At 43.5% G+C, this 16241-nt stretch overlaps 1 protein-coding gene and 1 long non-coding RNA gene across 2 annotated transcripts; one reads left to right on the top strand and one right to left on the bottom strand.

Annotated features, from left to right (window-relative positions):
- The first annotated feature begins 344 nt into the window (after nucleotides 1–344).
- On the top strand, nucleotides 345–1120 carry LOC311292706. Its single transcript, XR_014627783.1, has 3 exons — nucleotides 345–408; nucleotides 694–762; nucleotides 893–1120. It is a non-coding gene; the product is annotated as an uncharacterized lncRNA (long non-coding RNA).
- Nucleotides 1121–12735: 11615 nt separating this feature from the next.
- On the bottom strand, nucleotides 12736–15199 carry LOC311292716 (uncharacterized protein). Its single transcript, XM_084412501.1, has 6 exons — nucleotides 14239–15199; nucleotides 13825–14114; nucleotides 13662–13722; nucleotides 13401–13494; nucleotides 13192–13310; nucleotides 12736–13084 (listed from the first exon to the last, which is right to left on the bottom strand). The coding sequence occupies exons 1-4, from the start codon at nucleotides 14398–14400 to the stop codon at nucleotides 13477–13479; spliced, it is 531 nt and encodes a 176-aa protein (XP_084268627.1). The 5' UTR covers nucleotides 14401–15199; the 3' UTR covers nucleotides 12736–13084; nucleotides 13192–13310; nucleotides 13401–13476.
- Nucleotides 15200–16241: the final 1042 nt, after the last annotated feature.

The following is a 16241-nucleotide window of genomic DNA, read 5'->3' as shown; positions in this document are numbered from 1 at the left end:
CAAGGGTATAGGTATGAGAAACAGAGGCGTATGAGAAACAGAGGCATGAGAAACTTAATGGCAGAGAAACATAAAGCCAGAGAAACCATTTACATCTAGCATGATGGGATGAGAAGATAAAGAATGGGGAACAGAGAAATCTGGACTGAAGACCTCTCATGTAGCCTTATTCTTATATGCTTGTTTCTCTCTGTCTGACACATGATACCGATGATTTTTAAATCTACAGTGAACATTTTATCACAAACACTTGTTTGCAGCAAACAGAAATAAAGAGAATACAAACCAGAATACACTGGCGGAGGAGTTGGCTCTGAGTAGGCAATAAGGGATGGCCGATTATGGATGGGATTACAGGTGCTGTACAATCTGACCCTGGTGCTGGCTCCTCTAAGCAAGTAACACTGGGTACGTGTGTTATTACTACTTTTTTAAGTTTTAAATATGGCTGACTGTATGTTCTGCAGTAGAGGGAAATGCAGTGTCCCTGTTGAAGCCAGCACACATACACAGTCTCCCAGTTATGTTTACATTGGCCTATTTTTATTTATTAGTGTGGAGGAAATGAAGACATTCAGTCTGTGTGTTCTCAGACAGTTGCTGATGTGAATGCACTGGGCTTTTTATTATGGCAAACATTTGAATGTGTGGCATAAAAAAGGGACTGGCCCTTACACATCTCTTTTATTGTAGGATTTTTCACAACCTGCCCCAGAAACTGAGGCCTCTACCTCAATGGGCTTCAGAAGAAATGTGAACAAGGTAAGGATTTAAAACCCTTGACATAAATTACAGTCAGTCCTGTGTTTGTAGGAAGTCAAGGAACTTTTTGTGATTTGATGACCTCCAGAAAACTTGTAATGATCATGTTTGTGGTGGAATTATGTTTCAGGTGGAAACAGACTCAGTCAGGGCCCTGTACTAAAAGGGTCTTGAACTAGACTGCACACTAAAGGAGACTTGAACTAGACTGTTCACTAAAGGAGACTCGAAGACTGTTCACTAAAGGAGCTGGACTGTGAGCTGAGGAGGCTCAAAAAAAAATAAAAAAATTGGAGATCAAACAGCTGGACAAAACTGATCTCAGTATGTGAACTTATTTAATCAAGTAAAACTCTATTATGAATATTTATTAATGCAACTTTGTCTTGCTCTCTTTCTCCCTCCCATCCCACAAAACCAATAAAACAGTTTGAGACTTATCTGCAGTTTCAATGTGCTTTTATTAAGTGTAATATTGTATGGTGATTGCATCTACATCTGCACCAGCTGGGTGGTCAAGTGTGATCGGGTCAGTTTCATCGGGGAGAAGCTGGTTTTGTGGTGTTTCTCGCTCCTTTCTACTGGTGGCTATAATGTGCAGAATGGCACATACAGTACAGCCACTATCTGTGATGCCCGCTCTGGTGACTCTTAAGGGCCGAACACCGTTGAAATGTGCCTTTAGGATGCCAAAGGTCATCTCTATCTTCACTCTGGTTTTACTGAGGGCCACATTGAAGCGGTGCTGTGGCCCTGTCTGAGGGTCATAATAGGGGGTTATTGTGTAGGTTTTTCTAGCTCAGTTCAAATTAAGTGTTTTGTACTGTACCAAATTTAACTTGTTTTTCTCAAAGCGCTGACACAACACAGATTCACGGAAAATTTGTGAGACAAGCACTGGAGCCAGGCCATTTGGCATCCAAACTTGATCATATGTTCATGACCACAAGTCATCTGCAGATGAAATGTTTAGTAGATCATTGTTATATCTGTTAAAGTTACTATTAATTTAAAGATTCATATCACAGAAAATAATCATCTCACATATTCACATCATCTCTACCTGAACATTAAGGCTGTGATAGGACTTCCTAACATAATCTGCCTCATGTTCCCCTAGAGCAGTGGAGATTGGAGCAAAATACTCTAGGGAATCCTATCATAAGATTAACAGAATAATAATAAAAATAATTCTTAACATGTATTGTATAGTACATTTGTGAAATTTGCTTTAAAAAAAAAAAAAAAAAAAAAGGTGTTCATGTGATGTCACCCTATCAATATATCTTACCGGCAATTTTATAAAAGCCCTCTTTTATGGGCATGGTCGATAAATGTCCAGGAAACACTATTAATGAAACTATTCATGTACTCCTGCAGAGCGACCATGCGAATGGTTTGACAAACCGTGTTTTCCCCGAGCTTCTGTGCGTCAGCCACCGTGCAAGAATGTACCACTTGCAAAAAAACCGCAACGCAATATTTGGAAAAGGAAAGGCAAGGGGATTTTGTCATGCTAAAAACTCTTTCTTTGCGAAGTGCTCGTCTAACAATTTGCACTGAGATGTCACAGGATTTGGAAGAAAAGGATGCGCTTTTTTGTGTGTGTGTGTGTGTGTGTGTGTGTGGGGGGGGGGGGGGGGGGGGGGGGGGGGGGTGTATTTAACCCTCTGATTATCTTTGTGAGAGACCGTGTGCGGCTGCGGCTGATTATGGATTGCTCGTCAACTGAGTCTTCCTCGGTTAGAAGGAATAGGCAAATCCAATGGTGCAGTTTTGAGAATTTATTAAGGAGGAGTCAGGTACATGGAGATGATGATGGTTTAAAGGTAACAAATAGGTGTGTGTGTGTGTGTGTGTGTGTGTGTGGTTATCTGAAACAAATACAATAAAATGTATATTAATAAACATCATATTAATAAAAAAAGATCACCCGCAGTACAACCAAAAATCCACTAGTGGGAGCTCTAACACTATAAATAAACTTGCATAAATGCCATACATTTCCAAATATTGAAAAAGTGCCAAAAAACAGGCGAACTATAAATTAAATATAATATTTGCAGTTATTTGCAAGGCAATAACTAAAGTATATACAGTAGATGGCTACTCTAGAAGCACATGTAGAGCGCTGTAGCGGCCGCAGTATAACAGTAGGCTACTAGGGAATAACACGAGTATAACAACTTCGCCACCTGAACTAATAACTCTGCAATAAACGCGTCAATTATGCAAAAAAAACATACTTACATCTTAAGGACGCACATGTAGTACCTCTGAAGAAGTACAAAAAGATTAAAGAAGAATAAAGAAGAAAATAAAAGAGAGCGCTGCAGTGATTGCTTCTTTAACAGTGTATTGAATCTGAATCACAAATAATAAAAACATATGTATAACAGATGCTCAGTACATTACATTAGCAGTGCATACTTCTCTTACAGAGTAATGACTAGCTGTAAATAAGTAACTTCAAGCATGTCTCATCACACAGAAACACTTGTTCTTTACAAAGAGAAAACACATTTTCAGACTAAATATTTACCCAAACCCACTAAATGACAGTATGAAATTTATGACAACAATGCAGCTGAGATATATTACATGCTCATGTCTGACCAATGATTAACTCCATTGTCCAATGTATTTCCTACAATAAAGTCACTTACAAGATGGATAAAAACTATTGAAATGCATAACTCAATTCACAGACATGAAGGAGTTAATTACCCAAATGTGCAAGTTTCAGATAACTCATAAAACTGAAACAACTTAATAAACTCTTATATTCAAACAATGTTGACATAAATTACTCTCTCTCGTGTATAGCGGGCTAAGGCGCTAATCGCGAGGCATCCATGCTAACCATGTGCTCAGAAATGCTAACACATGACACACTATCACTACACTAAAATAAACTGCTTTCAATCCGTACAAGTTGTGTACAACTCATCAGTATTGCATTAAACAGTGTTACTACTCAAGACCGAAGTGTTTAAGTTACCTGAAGAAGAAGTACAAAAAGATTAAAAAAGAATAAAGAAGAAAATAAAAGAGAGCGCTGCAGTGATTGCTTCTTTAACAGTGTATTCTTCTTCTTCTATTCCTTTCCGGCAGACTAGGCACTTATAGTGCATTGCTGCCTCCCACTGGTGATAAAGATTAACACACACACAGCACTCATACACACAAGATTAGCGCAGGATTAACAAAGGATGGCAATTTTCTGCACCATTAAAGGGTAACTAAACCCTAAACCAACTTTTTTTAGTTAATGATCTGTAAGAATGGGGCTTTATTAGTGCTGTTCATTGATTCGAGTAACTTTTTTGACATTTGGGTATAAAGTGTTTTAATTCTACAATATCATAGACAGTATAAGAAGTGGACAGAGCCATCTCATTGGATCTCAATTGAGACAAGTGAAGCCCGTTTTCAGCGATTTCTTAGCACTTCCTTTCCTGACACGCAGACTCAAACAGAGCAAAGCGTTACACGAACCACGTGAGCAACCCGTCTGTCTTCTAGTAGCTGTGCCAAGAGAAATCTGAATCATTCCCTTCCGAAACGTTCGGAAGGAGAGTGTGAGTAGGAGCTGTCCATGAGCTAGGATCAGGAGCAACTTTTGCTAAGTATTCTGATTAATTATTTTATCATTTTGCCTCCACGTCCCCCCGATTGGCCGCGAGCTTCTCCTCCCGTCCATACGGTAATCTCTCTACTGTGCGACAGAGAGTCGCGTGGTTATGACGCAATCGTTAGCCTACTTTTACAAAAACTGCTTCTACGGGGCCATAACATAAGCTACAAGGTAATGGAGCATTTTATACATTGTCGTGTTTCTTTAGAAATAAATAATGGACAAATGGAGTCTTCAAACGCCTCAGATGTAAAGTTATTCGCTGTCAAAGTGGCGCCAAAATGAATGGGAGTCAATGGGATGCTAACAGCAGGTGAAGTTCTGCTACAAGATGGTGGCACGCGGCCGGCTTCAACTTCCGGTCGACTTCCTTCCCGCTTGTACAATATATGGTGTAAAAATGTCTGAGTGCTGCCCTCTTCAGGTTGAATTGTGGCTACTGCAGTTGAATTTTCCTATTGGATGTTGCGGTACTGCGTGACGTAAGCGGTACTGCGAGACGTAAGCAGGTTCCAGCTCACCACGCCCTCCCTTGGTACGAGCTCACCACGCCCTTGGATGAGCTAGCGTAGATTTATCTGTATTTAGTACAGTAGGTGTAGTGTTGCTAGTGTCAACAGCACTGCTGGACTGCATAGCTTTCCAGCAGACTTGGAAATTAGGCGCCAGTGGTTGCATGCACTTGGCCTGGAAGACCGTGAGTGTGAAACCTGCATTTTACGCGGAATTGCTTTTCCAACGCAATAGAGGTGGAAATGGGCTTCTCCACACAGCTCGCGCTGAAAAGCGACGCAGTGCCAAACGCTGCTCCTCCTGCATGGACTCGACCACCGCAGCGGCGTCTTGATGTGAGTGATCATATTTATTTTAATCACAATTTATGGTTAGGCTAAAGTTAATCCTCTGGGGTCGACAAACGCGTCGGCGCATTTTGCTGGATTTTTTCACATAGCGGCAAAATATGAAAATGCCTAGAGAGAGCGCGCGCTATTGACATCAACTCGATAAAACTCATCAGATGCATGTACTTTACGTCGTCTTGCGACCCTGTGAGTCACTCTCCATTTTAGAGAGTCTGACAGTGGCTCTCAGGTGCACGCCCCCTCCCGCTCACGGTTCGTCCCCTCTATCTCCGCTGGGGTCTGCCCACTTTTCTAGCATTTTTCAAATATTGCCAGTGGGTGGAGTCAGGCTCTGACCAGGGGTTTAGTTACCCTTTAATGATGCTCTCATGTCACTGGATCACCTCAAAGTGAAAGCGCCTAGCGCAACCGCGATCGAAAAAACTACAAACGAACACATGCATTATGGGTAACGTAGTCTATGTCAGGGCACGGACTTTTAACAATCTTCATTTGGGACAACACTAGTTATCTTTGGGGTCCCCAGACAATAACATTTAATTTTGTAACAGAATAATAGTTTTTTTTTTTTTTTTTACAAATGTAATTTTACACTGTTTATTAATGTTTTTACTCAACATTTGTGCAGTTTTTGGAAGATTTATGATATATTTAAAAAATAAATAAATAAATAAATATTTATTTAAATAAATAGGCTTTTTACAAAAAACAGCATTTTATGTAAAATTCACTTTATAAAAGACCCATATTTCTAACTTTCATTCATGGGTATAACATGGATAATTTTACATGGTTTAGTGTAAACTTTTTGCCCATATTTTGTAAAATGTAGTTTTAAAAGTAAAAAATTATCATTTTAGCTACTAGATGGCTATATAGAGCTCCTTTCGGCACGTGACTCCTCACTCTCAATATGCTATTTGACTAACTGAAAGATATCTTTTCACAAGATTTTCCAGTTGGATTCATATCTAAATATTATGAAATCACAATTCTAACAATAAAAATGCTTTTTTTGTACTGAAATTTAGTTTTTTTCAAATAATGTTACATTATGATTAGAATCAAACCTGAAAAGGATAAAAGTTGAAATTTTAGAGTTTATTTTTTTCATATAATTGTACAAATGTGATCTACACTTCAGTTACTAACTGTAACAGAACAGATATGTACAGTTAGATTATATATTGAGTACATGACATGAACATTAAAATGCAATGAATTGAACAGCATAAGTTAACAAATAAGCAAATAAAGCCAGCCACCTCCGTTTCTCATAACAAGTGTGGGTGAAGCTGTAGTGTTGTTATTTTCGTCCTCTGTCACTGGCCTGTAAATCGGGTTGGTCCGGTCGGAGATCCTTTATCGTTTTTTTCTTCCAACGAACGCCTTGTGAAAGGTTTTTATTTGTAAATCAGTGACAGTATTTGGTTTAACTTCTGCCATTCTCTCTACGAAAATGATCAGCCTAGCAAGGTTTTGACGGAGTCGGAGTGATGGGCCTTTCACACAGGATGCGTCTGCGCTATAAAACCCATTCATCTCAATGGCTTGCGCCGCGCATGTTTTGTTGCTGCGTCGGCCAAAGCGCAAGCGCAGCGTTGCGCATCATCACGCGCACGCCGTGGTCAAAGTTCAAAATAGTTCAACTTTTGCCGCTGCGCTCTGTGACGATTACCAGCGAGGCCAATAGAATCGGGGGATCGACACAAGTACGGAAATCAAAATGGATGAAAGTAAATTATATTAAGACATCGTATGGTATGAACGATCGTCTCATAGACAGACAGATTTACATTAAAAATAGTTGTGTTTTAACAGTCAGGTAACTTGTAGGTAGGCAATGTGTGTAAACAGTTCTCTTACGAGAGGTCTCTCTTACTGCGTTTGTAAAACGCACCGCTGAAAGGGGTGTGGCTTAGCCCTATAAAGGGAGCTCGAGAAGGCTGATTCACTGATTTTTTATCTCTTCAGCGAAGCTCACGCATCGCTGGATCACGGAAAAAGCCGCGCCGTCTGAGAAAGCACTTCAGCGGGACGAGACACTTCAGAAGCTGCTGGCCCACGCCGCCTTCGACTGCCATTCCAGCTGCGCAATCCGGCGCCTATATCCTTTTCTAAAGCCTTCTAACTGTTCTTTGTGTGTGTGTGTGTGTGTGTGTGTGTGTTCGCCCTGTGACACATACTACTAAAAGAGCTAGCGTCTTTCTAAAGATGCCGAGCCCCACTCAGCGAGGGAGACCGCCATGTCATCTGCGTCTCCTGCCTGGGTGAAGATCATGCAGCACTCGCGCTCGCCGACGGTGGCTGCCCTCACTGCGAGCTAATGCCTATGGTGACTCTGAGGACTTGCCTAGCATTTTTCTCCGAATCTGCACTTCCCGCTGTGCTGCCACGCCGTAAAAAGCGCTGCTCTCAGCGGGTCCCTGAGCCTTCTCCAGCCCGACCGAGCTCGCCGGTTCGCCCGCCTGCTTCTCCGGCTTCGCCCGAATCACTTCCAGATGCACAGCGGCCGCGGTCTGCCGCCGCTTCATTCGAGGAGGACGATTCTAAAGCCGCGTCAGGGGAGGATGACACGTGTTCTCTGCTAGCCTTGGGCAGCGAGGATTGGGTGAGCTCCGAGGATCTTGCGCTTCCTGCTCGTAAACCTAGCAAGAGAGCTAACATCGAGAGGGAACTGATGCACGTACTCACGCTGGCCGTAACGAGCCTCGGCCTCATGGTCTGCCCCGGAACTCCCTTCTCACACCCAGCTGGATGGTTGCTTCCTTCCTGTTGAGCGCTCTTCACCTGAGTCCAAGCCCGCTCCTTTTCTTCCTGAGCTTCACAAAGAAGTTGCGAAAGTTTGGGTCGCTCCCTTCTCAGCACGAACCCGTTCGTCTGTGTCACCAGCATTCGCCACCCTTGACGATGCTAAAAACAGAGGCTACCACTCACTTCCGCCGGTGGAACAGGCGATAGCAACCCATCTTTGCCCGCCCTCTGCTGGACGGCGGACGAAACCGGTACTGCCATCTAAAGCCTGCCGCACGACGTCAACACTGCTCGCGCGAATTTTCTCCGCCGCTGGGCAGGCTGCGTCTGCACTACACACACTAGCCACGCTGCAGATATTCCAGGGTGATCTCCTCCGAAAGCTGGACGAGATGGGACCTGACGCAATCTGCCTCACGGACCTGCGTAGCGCTTCGGACCTGTCCCTTCGCGCTACTAAGTCTGCTGCACAGGCCATTGGACGGTGTATGGCTTCCGCTACTGTTGCTGAGAGACATCTTTGGCTGACGCTCTCGGAGATGTCTGAGTCTGAGCGCGCCGCGTTCCTCGACGCCCCGCTATCTTCTGCCGGCCTCTTTGGATCCTCTGTCAACGAGTTTGTAGAGAGATTCGCCGAGGCTCAGAAAGCGTCTCAAGCCTTCAAGCACTTCCTCCCGAAGCGCTCCGGCTCTGCAACGGGTCGTGCTAAACCGACCGCTCGGAGCTCTCACCCACAGCATCCGCCTCCCGCTGCTTCATCACAACGACGACAGGAACGCAGCTCGAGACCCCGTTCTCGCTCGACCAGCTGCCCCCCCGCTCCGAGTGGGCCACGGCCGAGGATTGCGGTGAAACCGGAAACCCCGAAGACATCCTAGCACGCCTAGGAAAGCGCCGGTGTTTGAGTCCCGCTGCGGCCGAACTCTCACCGAAGCACACCGCTGTTTCAGTTCCAGGAATTGCGACTGTCTCAGCGTATTCTGCAATGCACAAGCCCGTACAGCTGCCCGCTTGCCTGCGCACAAAAGCTGTTTTCACAGCTATCCAGATAAATTCTGTAAGGAGTGTATTTTCTGGTGTCTCGGCCACGGCCGATGGTGCTATAAATGTAGAGCTGATGCCCACTATCCAGTGCCCATCCCTACGCACAAGCACAGCCCTTCACACAGGGCTCGCGCCCATGAAATCGACTCAGGTCGATCGCGCACCCAACCACTGCCCAGTGCCCACAAACGCTGTGTTATGCATGTCACACGGTTTCTGTAAAAACGAAACCTGTGCGCGCTTGCTCTGCTCAGGCAGACAGCGCGCCCACTGCCGTAAATGTGCCCGCTCCACCGCGCCCACACTTACTCACAGACATCATGAGTCCTACGGGACTCGCTTAGCCCTCCCTCACTCGGCTAAGCACCGTAGCAGGGTTGAGCGCAAGCACTCTGCCCGCTGTGATCAGCGCGCTCCCCGCCTCAAATGTCACAGGCATAACGCCTATGTTACCGCACACCGAAGCACTTCTGTCGCCCAGCGACCAGAGCGCGCTTCGCATCCAACCCCTAGCCTACCATGCAGATGCATGGGCAGTGCTTCCAGGGGTTTCGGACTGGGTGCTAGACATTTTTGGCTACAGTTTTGTCGCCGCCCTCGCCGCTTCACAGCGCGAGTCGAAACTACGGTGAATTCGGAAGTAGCACCTACTTCGTTCAGAAATATCAAAACTGTTGAGCAAAGGGGCTATAGAGCCTTTATCTCAAGCTCAAAGCGAAGGGGGGCTGTACAGCAGATACTTCCTGGTTCCCAAAAAAGACGGGGGTCTCAGACCCATACTGGATCTAAGACAGCTGAACAAAGCATTGGCGAAACGCAGTTTCAAAATGCTCACGACCAGAAAAATCCTCGCGCACATTCGCCGAGGAGACTGGTTTATGTCGATAGATCTGAAGGACGCGTATTTTCAAATACAAATAGCGTCACGTCACAGGCGATACTTGAGATTCGCCTTCGAGGGCCAGGCATACCAGTACACAGTCCTGCCATTCGGCTTGTCCCTAGCACCCCGTACATTTACGAGGTGCATGGACGCAGCGCTCGCGCCTCTCAGACTCCGAGGCATGCGAGTGCTGAATTATTTGGACGACTGGCTGATTCTAGCTCAATCACGATCAGAGCTCGTGGAGCACAGGACCATTTTATCACAGTCTATGATAGTGCGTCTGTCACCACAGCGCGTGCTAGACATTCAGTGCGCAGCGCGCTTTTTCCGCTGCGGCGCGACCATCACGCTCAAAACATTTCAACGGATGCTCGGTCTTATGGCCTCAGCATCAGCAGTTCTTCAGCTGGGCCTGCTCCGCATGCGCCCTCTGCAGTTCTGGTTGATGGCGCGGGTACCGCGCAGAGCATGGGAATCCGGTCAGCTGCGTCTCAAGGTCAATCAGAGTTGTGTTACAGCTCTGAAACCTTGGAAAGCAAGCGACTGGTACCAGTCAGGTGTAAGCCTGGGGACTTCCTCGAGAGTGAAAGTGGTGTCGATAGACGCCTCCACCTCGGGATGGGGAGCGCTGCTCGAGGGCAGACCGTTCTTTGGCCAGTGGTCAGAACTGGAGAAGCTCCAACATATCAACTGCCTAGAAATGCTGGCAGTGGACAACGCGCTCCCCAAATAAAAGGACACCACGTCCTAGTCCGCTCGGACAATATGTCTGTGGTGTCCTACATAAATCGCCAGGGCGGTCTCAGATCCCGAAACTTACAGGCTGGCGGAACGCTCTACGCCTTTCCGCTCTACGCCTTTCCCCCCGTCTCACTCCTGCCTCAGGTGATAGAACAGATCAGGGAAACAAAATGCTCAGTGCTGCTTGTAGCACCGCTCTGGGAGAACCAACCTTGGTTCCGAGTTCTGATGCAGTTAGCAGACACTGCCCCATGGCCAGTGCCATTGAGGAGGGACCTCCTCTCTCAGGCCAGGGGTTCGATTTGGCACCCTCACCCGGAATTGTGGTCCCTCCACGTGTGGGCGCTCAACGGGTACCCGCTGATCTCTCAGTGGGAGTGCTGGGTAGGGTTGCACCAGCCGTTCGTAAATTATTTCTTAAATTGGAACGTAAAGTCCACACTAGAGGCTTAGTAACTACTAGCTAGTTTGTAACTAACTCTAAACTTTATTCCGTTGCACCATTTGTTCGTAAGGCAGAACGTAGCTAGTAGGTCGTAAGCTCCCCGTAAAGTAATGCGTAGTCGCATAATATGACGTTTAGCCTCGATGATCCAATAGCAGCCTTCAAATACATGAGCAGAAGTTGTGTTGAAATGCCGTGAATTTTCAGTTTATCCTTCATTCTTTTGCCTCACGTTACTAACGGTTAAAATGTAATTCCATTAAATACGATACGTGATCATGAATAGCATAAGTGTTTTTTTTATATGTACATAACATTCAGAAACTGTATTTGAAATTAAATTAATAAGGATCAATAAATAAATATTGATACAAAAAAAAGAAAAAAAAGAAATTACGTTTATTGATTATGACTGATATTTGACATGCACAACATGGACCAATGCACACAGCGGCGTGCTGTTTAGGATGGGTTCGTGTTAAAGATAGCCGCTAACAAAGTGATCTATTCACATTATAATGTTCTCTATCTTAAAATGTAAGCGAGTGTAAATGTCAGCATAATCATATCTAAAGAATTTAAGTCTGTCAGGTAAAAGAACAGCTTATTGATGCAGTTCAGTCTGTCTGATATTTTATTCCATCCATTACTCCTGATCGGAGGCTGCCGTAAATATTTAGTTTATACGTAGAGTTACGCTTCAACTAAGTTTAATGGTGCAACGCAAAAATATTTAGAAGTGCGTAAGTCGTAACTTAGTGTCCATTTACGTCAGAACTAGGCTAAGTTATAACTTACGCACAGCTGGTGCAACCGGCCCCTGAACACTATCACTCAGGCTAGAGCTCCGTCTACCAGACGTCTCTACGCCTCGAAGTGGTCGTATTCTCCAGCTGGTGCACAGCTCGGGGTTTCTCACCCTCCGACTGTGGGGTGACGGAGGTTCTCTCCTTCCTGCAAAAGCTGTTGGATAAGGGCAGAGCCCCTTCCACGCTCAAAGTCTATGTGGCGGCTATCGCAGCGTTCTCTAACACAACGCTCGGTCAGTCAATAGGAAGAAACGATTTAGTCATCCGCTTCCTCAGGGGAGCTAGGAGGCTGAATCCTCCCAGACCTCCCACTGCATGAAAATTGGGATTTCCGACCCCGTAAACGGCCGCAAATCTCCCTAATTTTCGGCAGTTAACGACAATTTACAGCCTGTGAACGTCGCGTTCGTCTGTGCCGAATATTGTCGGAAACGAACCATGACGTATGCAGAGCGCTCGCGCCGGAGGTGTGAATGGCTCTAATTACCATATGAATAGCAGCTCCCGCCAGAGAAAGGCTTGAATTTCCTCACTCACTATTGGTTGAACCCACGTGGTTTAAACAAGAAAAATCACTCGTGATTGGTTGGCAGATCTGTTACTATTGGTCACCCTTGCTCATTAAAAATTAAAAAAATTATAATATTAACATAAATAATAATATATAAATTATTTTTTTATATTCATAATATGCTATTCTGTGGTATATTCATGTCATTGTTAACCTATGGACTACACTATTATTACCATCAAGGACATGAATTTATAAAGGAATGGAAAATTTGCCAGGGACATGCTGTTTATTCAAAGAAAGAGCTTTATTAGCACAGACACAAAACAATATACACCCATGTACAAAGCATAGATCATCTGCACACACAACAAATTGGAAGCTCAGTGTCTGTTTACATCTTCGGAGCTGTAGGTGACTAGCGGCGTTCTCTCTGAATTGGATCCACTTTGAAAACGTCTGTGGTGCGTTGCCCTGTATTTAGGAGTCGCCTCTAATCTCGACTGCAGCGTAGCACAGAGCTCTGTGAGCTCCTGGCTGGTGGTTGAACTTCATCGGACATCAGATCTATGGTGGCGCACTTCCAAATGCCCACGTCATCCTCACCTAGCACACCGTCTCGCTTCTAGCAGCTGTAAAAACAACCAATACAGACAATCAGTACTGTGATGCACTGTGTATGGACACAAAACATCTATTAATGCACGTGAAAAATAGTCACATTGACTAAAAATCTTACCCTCTTTCTTCTCGCTCGACTCCGAGCTGAACTCTTCACAGCTTCAGCCTGCAATGCCAGATCTGGTTGTTTGTACCTGAAGCTCCTGCGTACTGTCTCGTAATATGTCTTACAGGCAGCTGGAAAACAATTAAATGAGAGTGATATGAATAAAAACAACACAAGTCACAGTAAAATGAAACAAGGAGAAAATAGTAAAAGTTACTTACAATGTCGTCATGATCAGCGTCATGAAAATCTGGACTTGCAGACATAGCTCTGAGTAAATGTGAGGTTACGCCCTCGTTATGAGGCGAGGTTACTCTATGGAAACAAAATGTATGATTAAGATCGTAAACTATAACGGATCTATTTTCTTATACAAGAGAATGAAAGCATATTCTTTGAATCTTACCTTTAAAATGTTTGTAAGTTTTTATGAAAGTAAAAAAATAAAAGAATGTTAGATTCTTTTATTTTTATTTTTTTACCTTGATCCAGTTTGTAGCGCCCACAATTTGTCTCAGAGTTGTGAAGATGGCATACTGCTTCCTGTAAATTACAGGATTATTTACAATTATTAAACAAATAATAGCCATCAATCCCATGACCTCTTGCTTTATGATGAAATCATGAAAAACAGAATATTCTTACATTTCACAAGGCCTGACAAAATACAGCTGCAGGTAACTAGCGGCATTCTGTCTGAATTCGGTCCATTTTGCAGACGTCTGTGGTGCGTTGCCCTGTACTTTGGAGTCGACTCTAATCTCAACTGCAGCGTAGCACAGAGCTCTGTGAGCTCCTGGCTGCGACAGGACGGAGGTCGCACAATCCATCCAGACACCCCACACACCTTCCTCATCAGACATCAGGTCTATGGTAGCACACTTCCGAAGGCCCACCTTATCCTCAGCTAGCACACTCTGTCTCGCTTTTAGCAGCTGTTAAAACCAATAAAGACAATCAGTACTGCCCAATGCACTGCGTATGGACAACACACATCTATTAATGCACCTGAAAAATAGTCACATTGACCAAAAACGAATCTAATCTAATAAATCTTACCGTCTTTCTTCTCGCTCGACTCCGAGCTGAATTCACCACAGCTTCCGCCTGCAATGCAAGATCTGGTTGTTTGTACCTGAAGCTCCTGCGCACTGTCGTGTAATATGTCTTAAAGGCAGCTGGAAAACAATTAATTGAGAGTGATTTTAATAAGAACAACATAAGTCACAGTAAAATTAATAAGAACAACATAAGTCACAGTAAAATTAAACAAAGGAGAAAAAATGCAACCGGGTGAAATTGAAGAAATACACACCGGAAGCAAACTATGCTTTTTGAAATTGGGGTTTTATTCTGACTGCTGTTTAAAATAAGTGACAGCGGTCAATGGAAGCACAATTAAACAGATAAAAGTCTGATTAAGAAAAAAGTTTGCCTTGTTCGAAGAGATTTCACAAGAAAAAAAAATAGATTTCACTAGTTAAAAAAAAAAAAAAAGAACAAAAAAAAAGAAAGAAATTGTAGAAACAGTTTACAGTAAATTTGAAGATGACAATCAAATGTCACAAAAAGCTTAACCAGTGGATCAATGCCCAAATCCACAGAATACTTAATAGGGTATATGTCGAACGTCGCATTACGAAACCGGAAAACAGAACGCATCGCTTCCGGTTCAGGTCTTTTGTATGTGCTTCTTGCATTTTTTTACTGTTTTACTCAAGATAACTTAAAAGGAGCGAGCAAAGATGATCATAACCAATGTCCCTCGCATGTGAAGATCGATATTTAAAAGTAAAAAAAAAAAAAAAATCTTCACACTAACGTTTAGATATTTAAATAGAATAAAACGCAATAACAAAGTGAGATAGGTAGGTTAGCTGATTACCTTAAAATTCCATAGATATCGGCGTCAGTTCATACGGCTGTTAACACTTTCTATGACAAGCGGATGCGATGAGACCAGGTTTCCGGTTTCGTCATGCGACGTTCGACATATACCCTATTCAAACTGAAATGCAGTGTAATACACTGCAACTGGTCAGATTTAAATTGATTTCTCCAAACCAAAATATGTTAGGCCTAAGTTACCTCAGCCACTGCCATATTCCAGTTTGTGTTATCGTATTTAATTGTAGCCTAAGTTACAAGAGAAATAAAAGCACTTAAACAAAGCCACAACCCACGTTTAATCATGCCATGCGGAACCAGAAATATGCATTTAACCATAAAGTTATACTGTATAATCACAGAATATAGATTCAACTCATTAACAGATTTATCAAATAAACATGCCATCACTAATTTCCCCCATAAACCATAAAACGTACATACCCAATCCTTTACCGTCCGATCACCACGAGGTTCACTCGATCGTCACACATGCGCTCCAAATAAATCTATAAACAAAAATGTACACATCAAATGTTCTTTTAACTTCGCTTCACACCTTATTTGTGCATATTAAAGATATTGGAGTAATATTTACCAAGAAAGAAGAACGTATAACACAGAATCCGATCGATGCACGCACCGTCATGGAGCTCTCCTGAACAATGAAAAATGGCTGCCGTTCTCTGGTCGCGCGCACGCGTCCAGCACAAGTGAATAGTATCGCGAGAAGAGAGGGATTTCTTAAAGGGGCCACAAACATTTTTAATGCAAAATAGAAACGAGGTACATTTTATGTAAACAACTCTAATCGTAGTTGTAACTCTATATGTACAGTAGGCATAATTCTTGTCATTGCGTATGTGTATGCAGCATGAGTCAAATACAATCTTCTGTTAGTGTTGTATTATGCACAGTGGTTGGGCTCTAAGAGATTGTGATGCTGTTTGCATGGAATGAACATTTTACCTTTGTGGCAAAGCCTGATTGAAATTAATTGTTGAAATAAATGGTTTTGTGTCTTTTTTACATAACATTGGCTATTGCTAATGACACATAGTAACTAATCTAGCTACTTTCATTAAATATATCAATTTAAGCTAAAATGTAAGAGGGTCATTCTATGAAAATGTCAATTTTTCTGTCCCTAGCCTTTACAGAAATATTACACTTAA

This window comes from Rutilus rutilus, assembly GCF_951802725.1.
Source record: "Rutilus rutilus genome assembly, chromosome: 6".
Lineage (NCBI taxonomy): Eukaryota > Metazoa > Chordata > Actinopteri > Cypriniformes > Leuciscidae > Rutilus > Rutilus rutilus.
This window is presented reverse-complemented; position numbering and strand designations above follow the sequence as displayed.

Bases quoted from the DNA above. Each gene is read 5' to 3' on its own strand.
- LOC311292716 (XM_084412501.1), bottom strand. From the start codon at position 14,400: ATGTTGTTCTTATTAAAATCACTCTCAATTAATTGTTTTCCAGCTGCC. The intron at 14,115-14,238 runs GTAAGATTTATT...TGGTTTTAACAG, and splicing joins GTCGAGCGAGAAGAAAGACG to CTGCTAAAAGCGAGACAGAG. The intron at 13,723-13,824 runs GTAAGAATATTC...TGTAATTTACAG, and splicing joins TTTGTCAGGCCTTGTGAAAT to GAAGCAGTATGCCATCTTCA.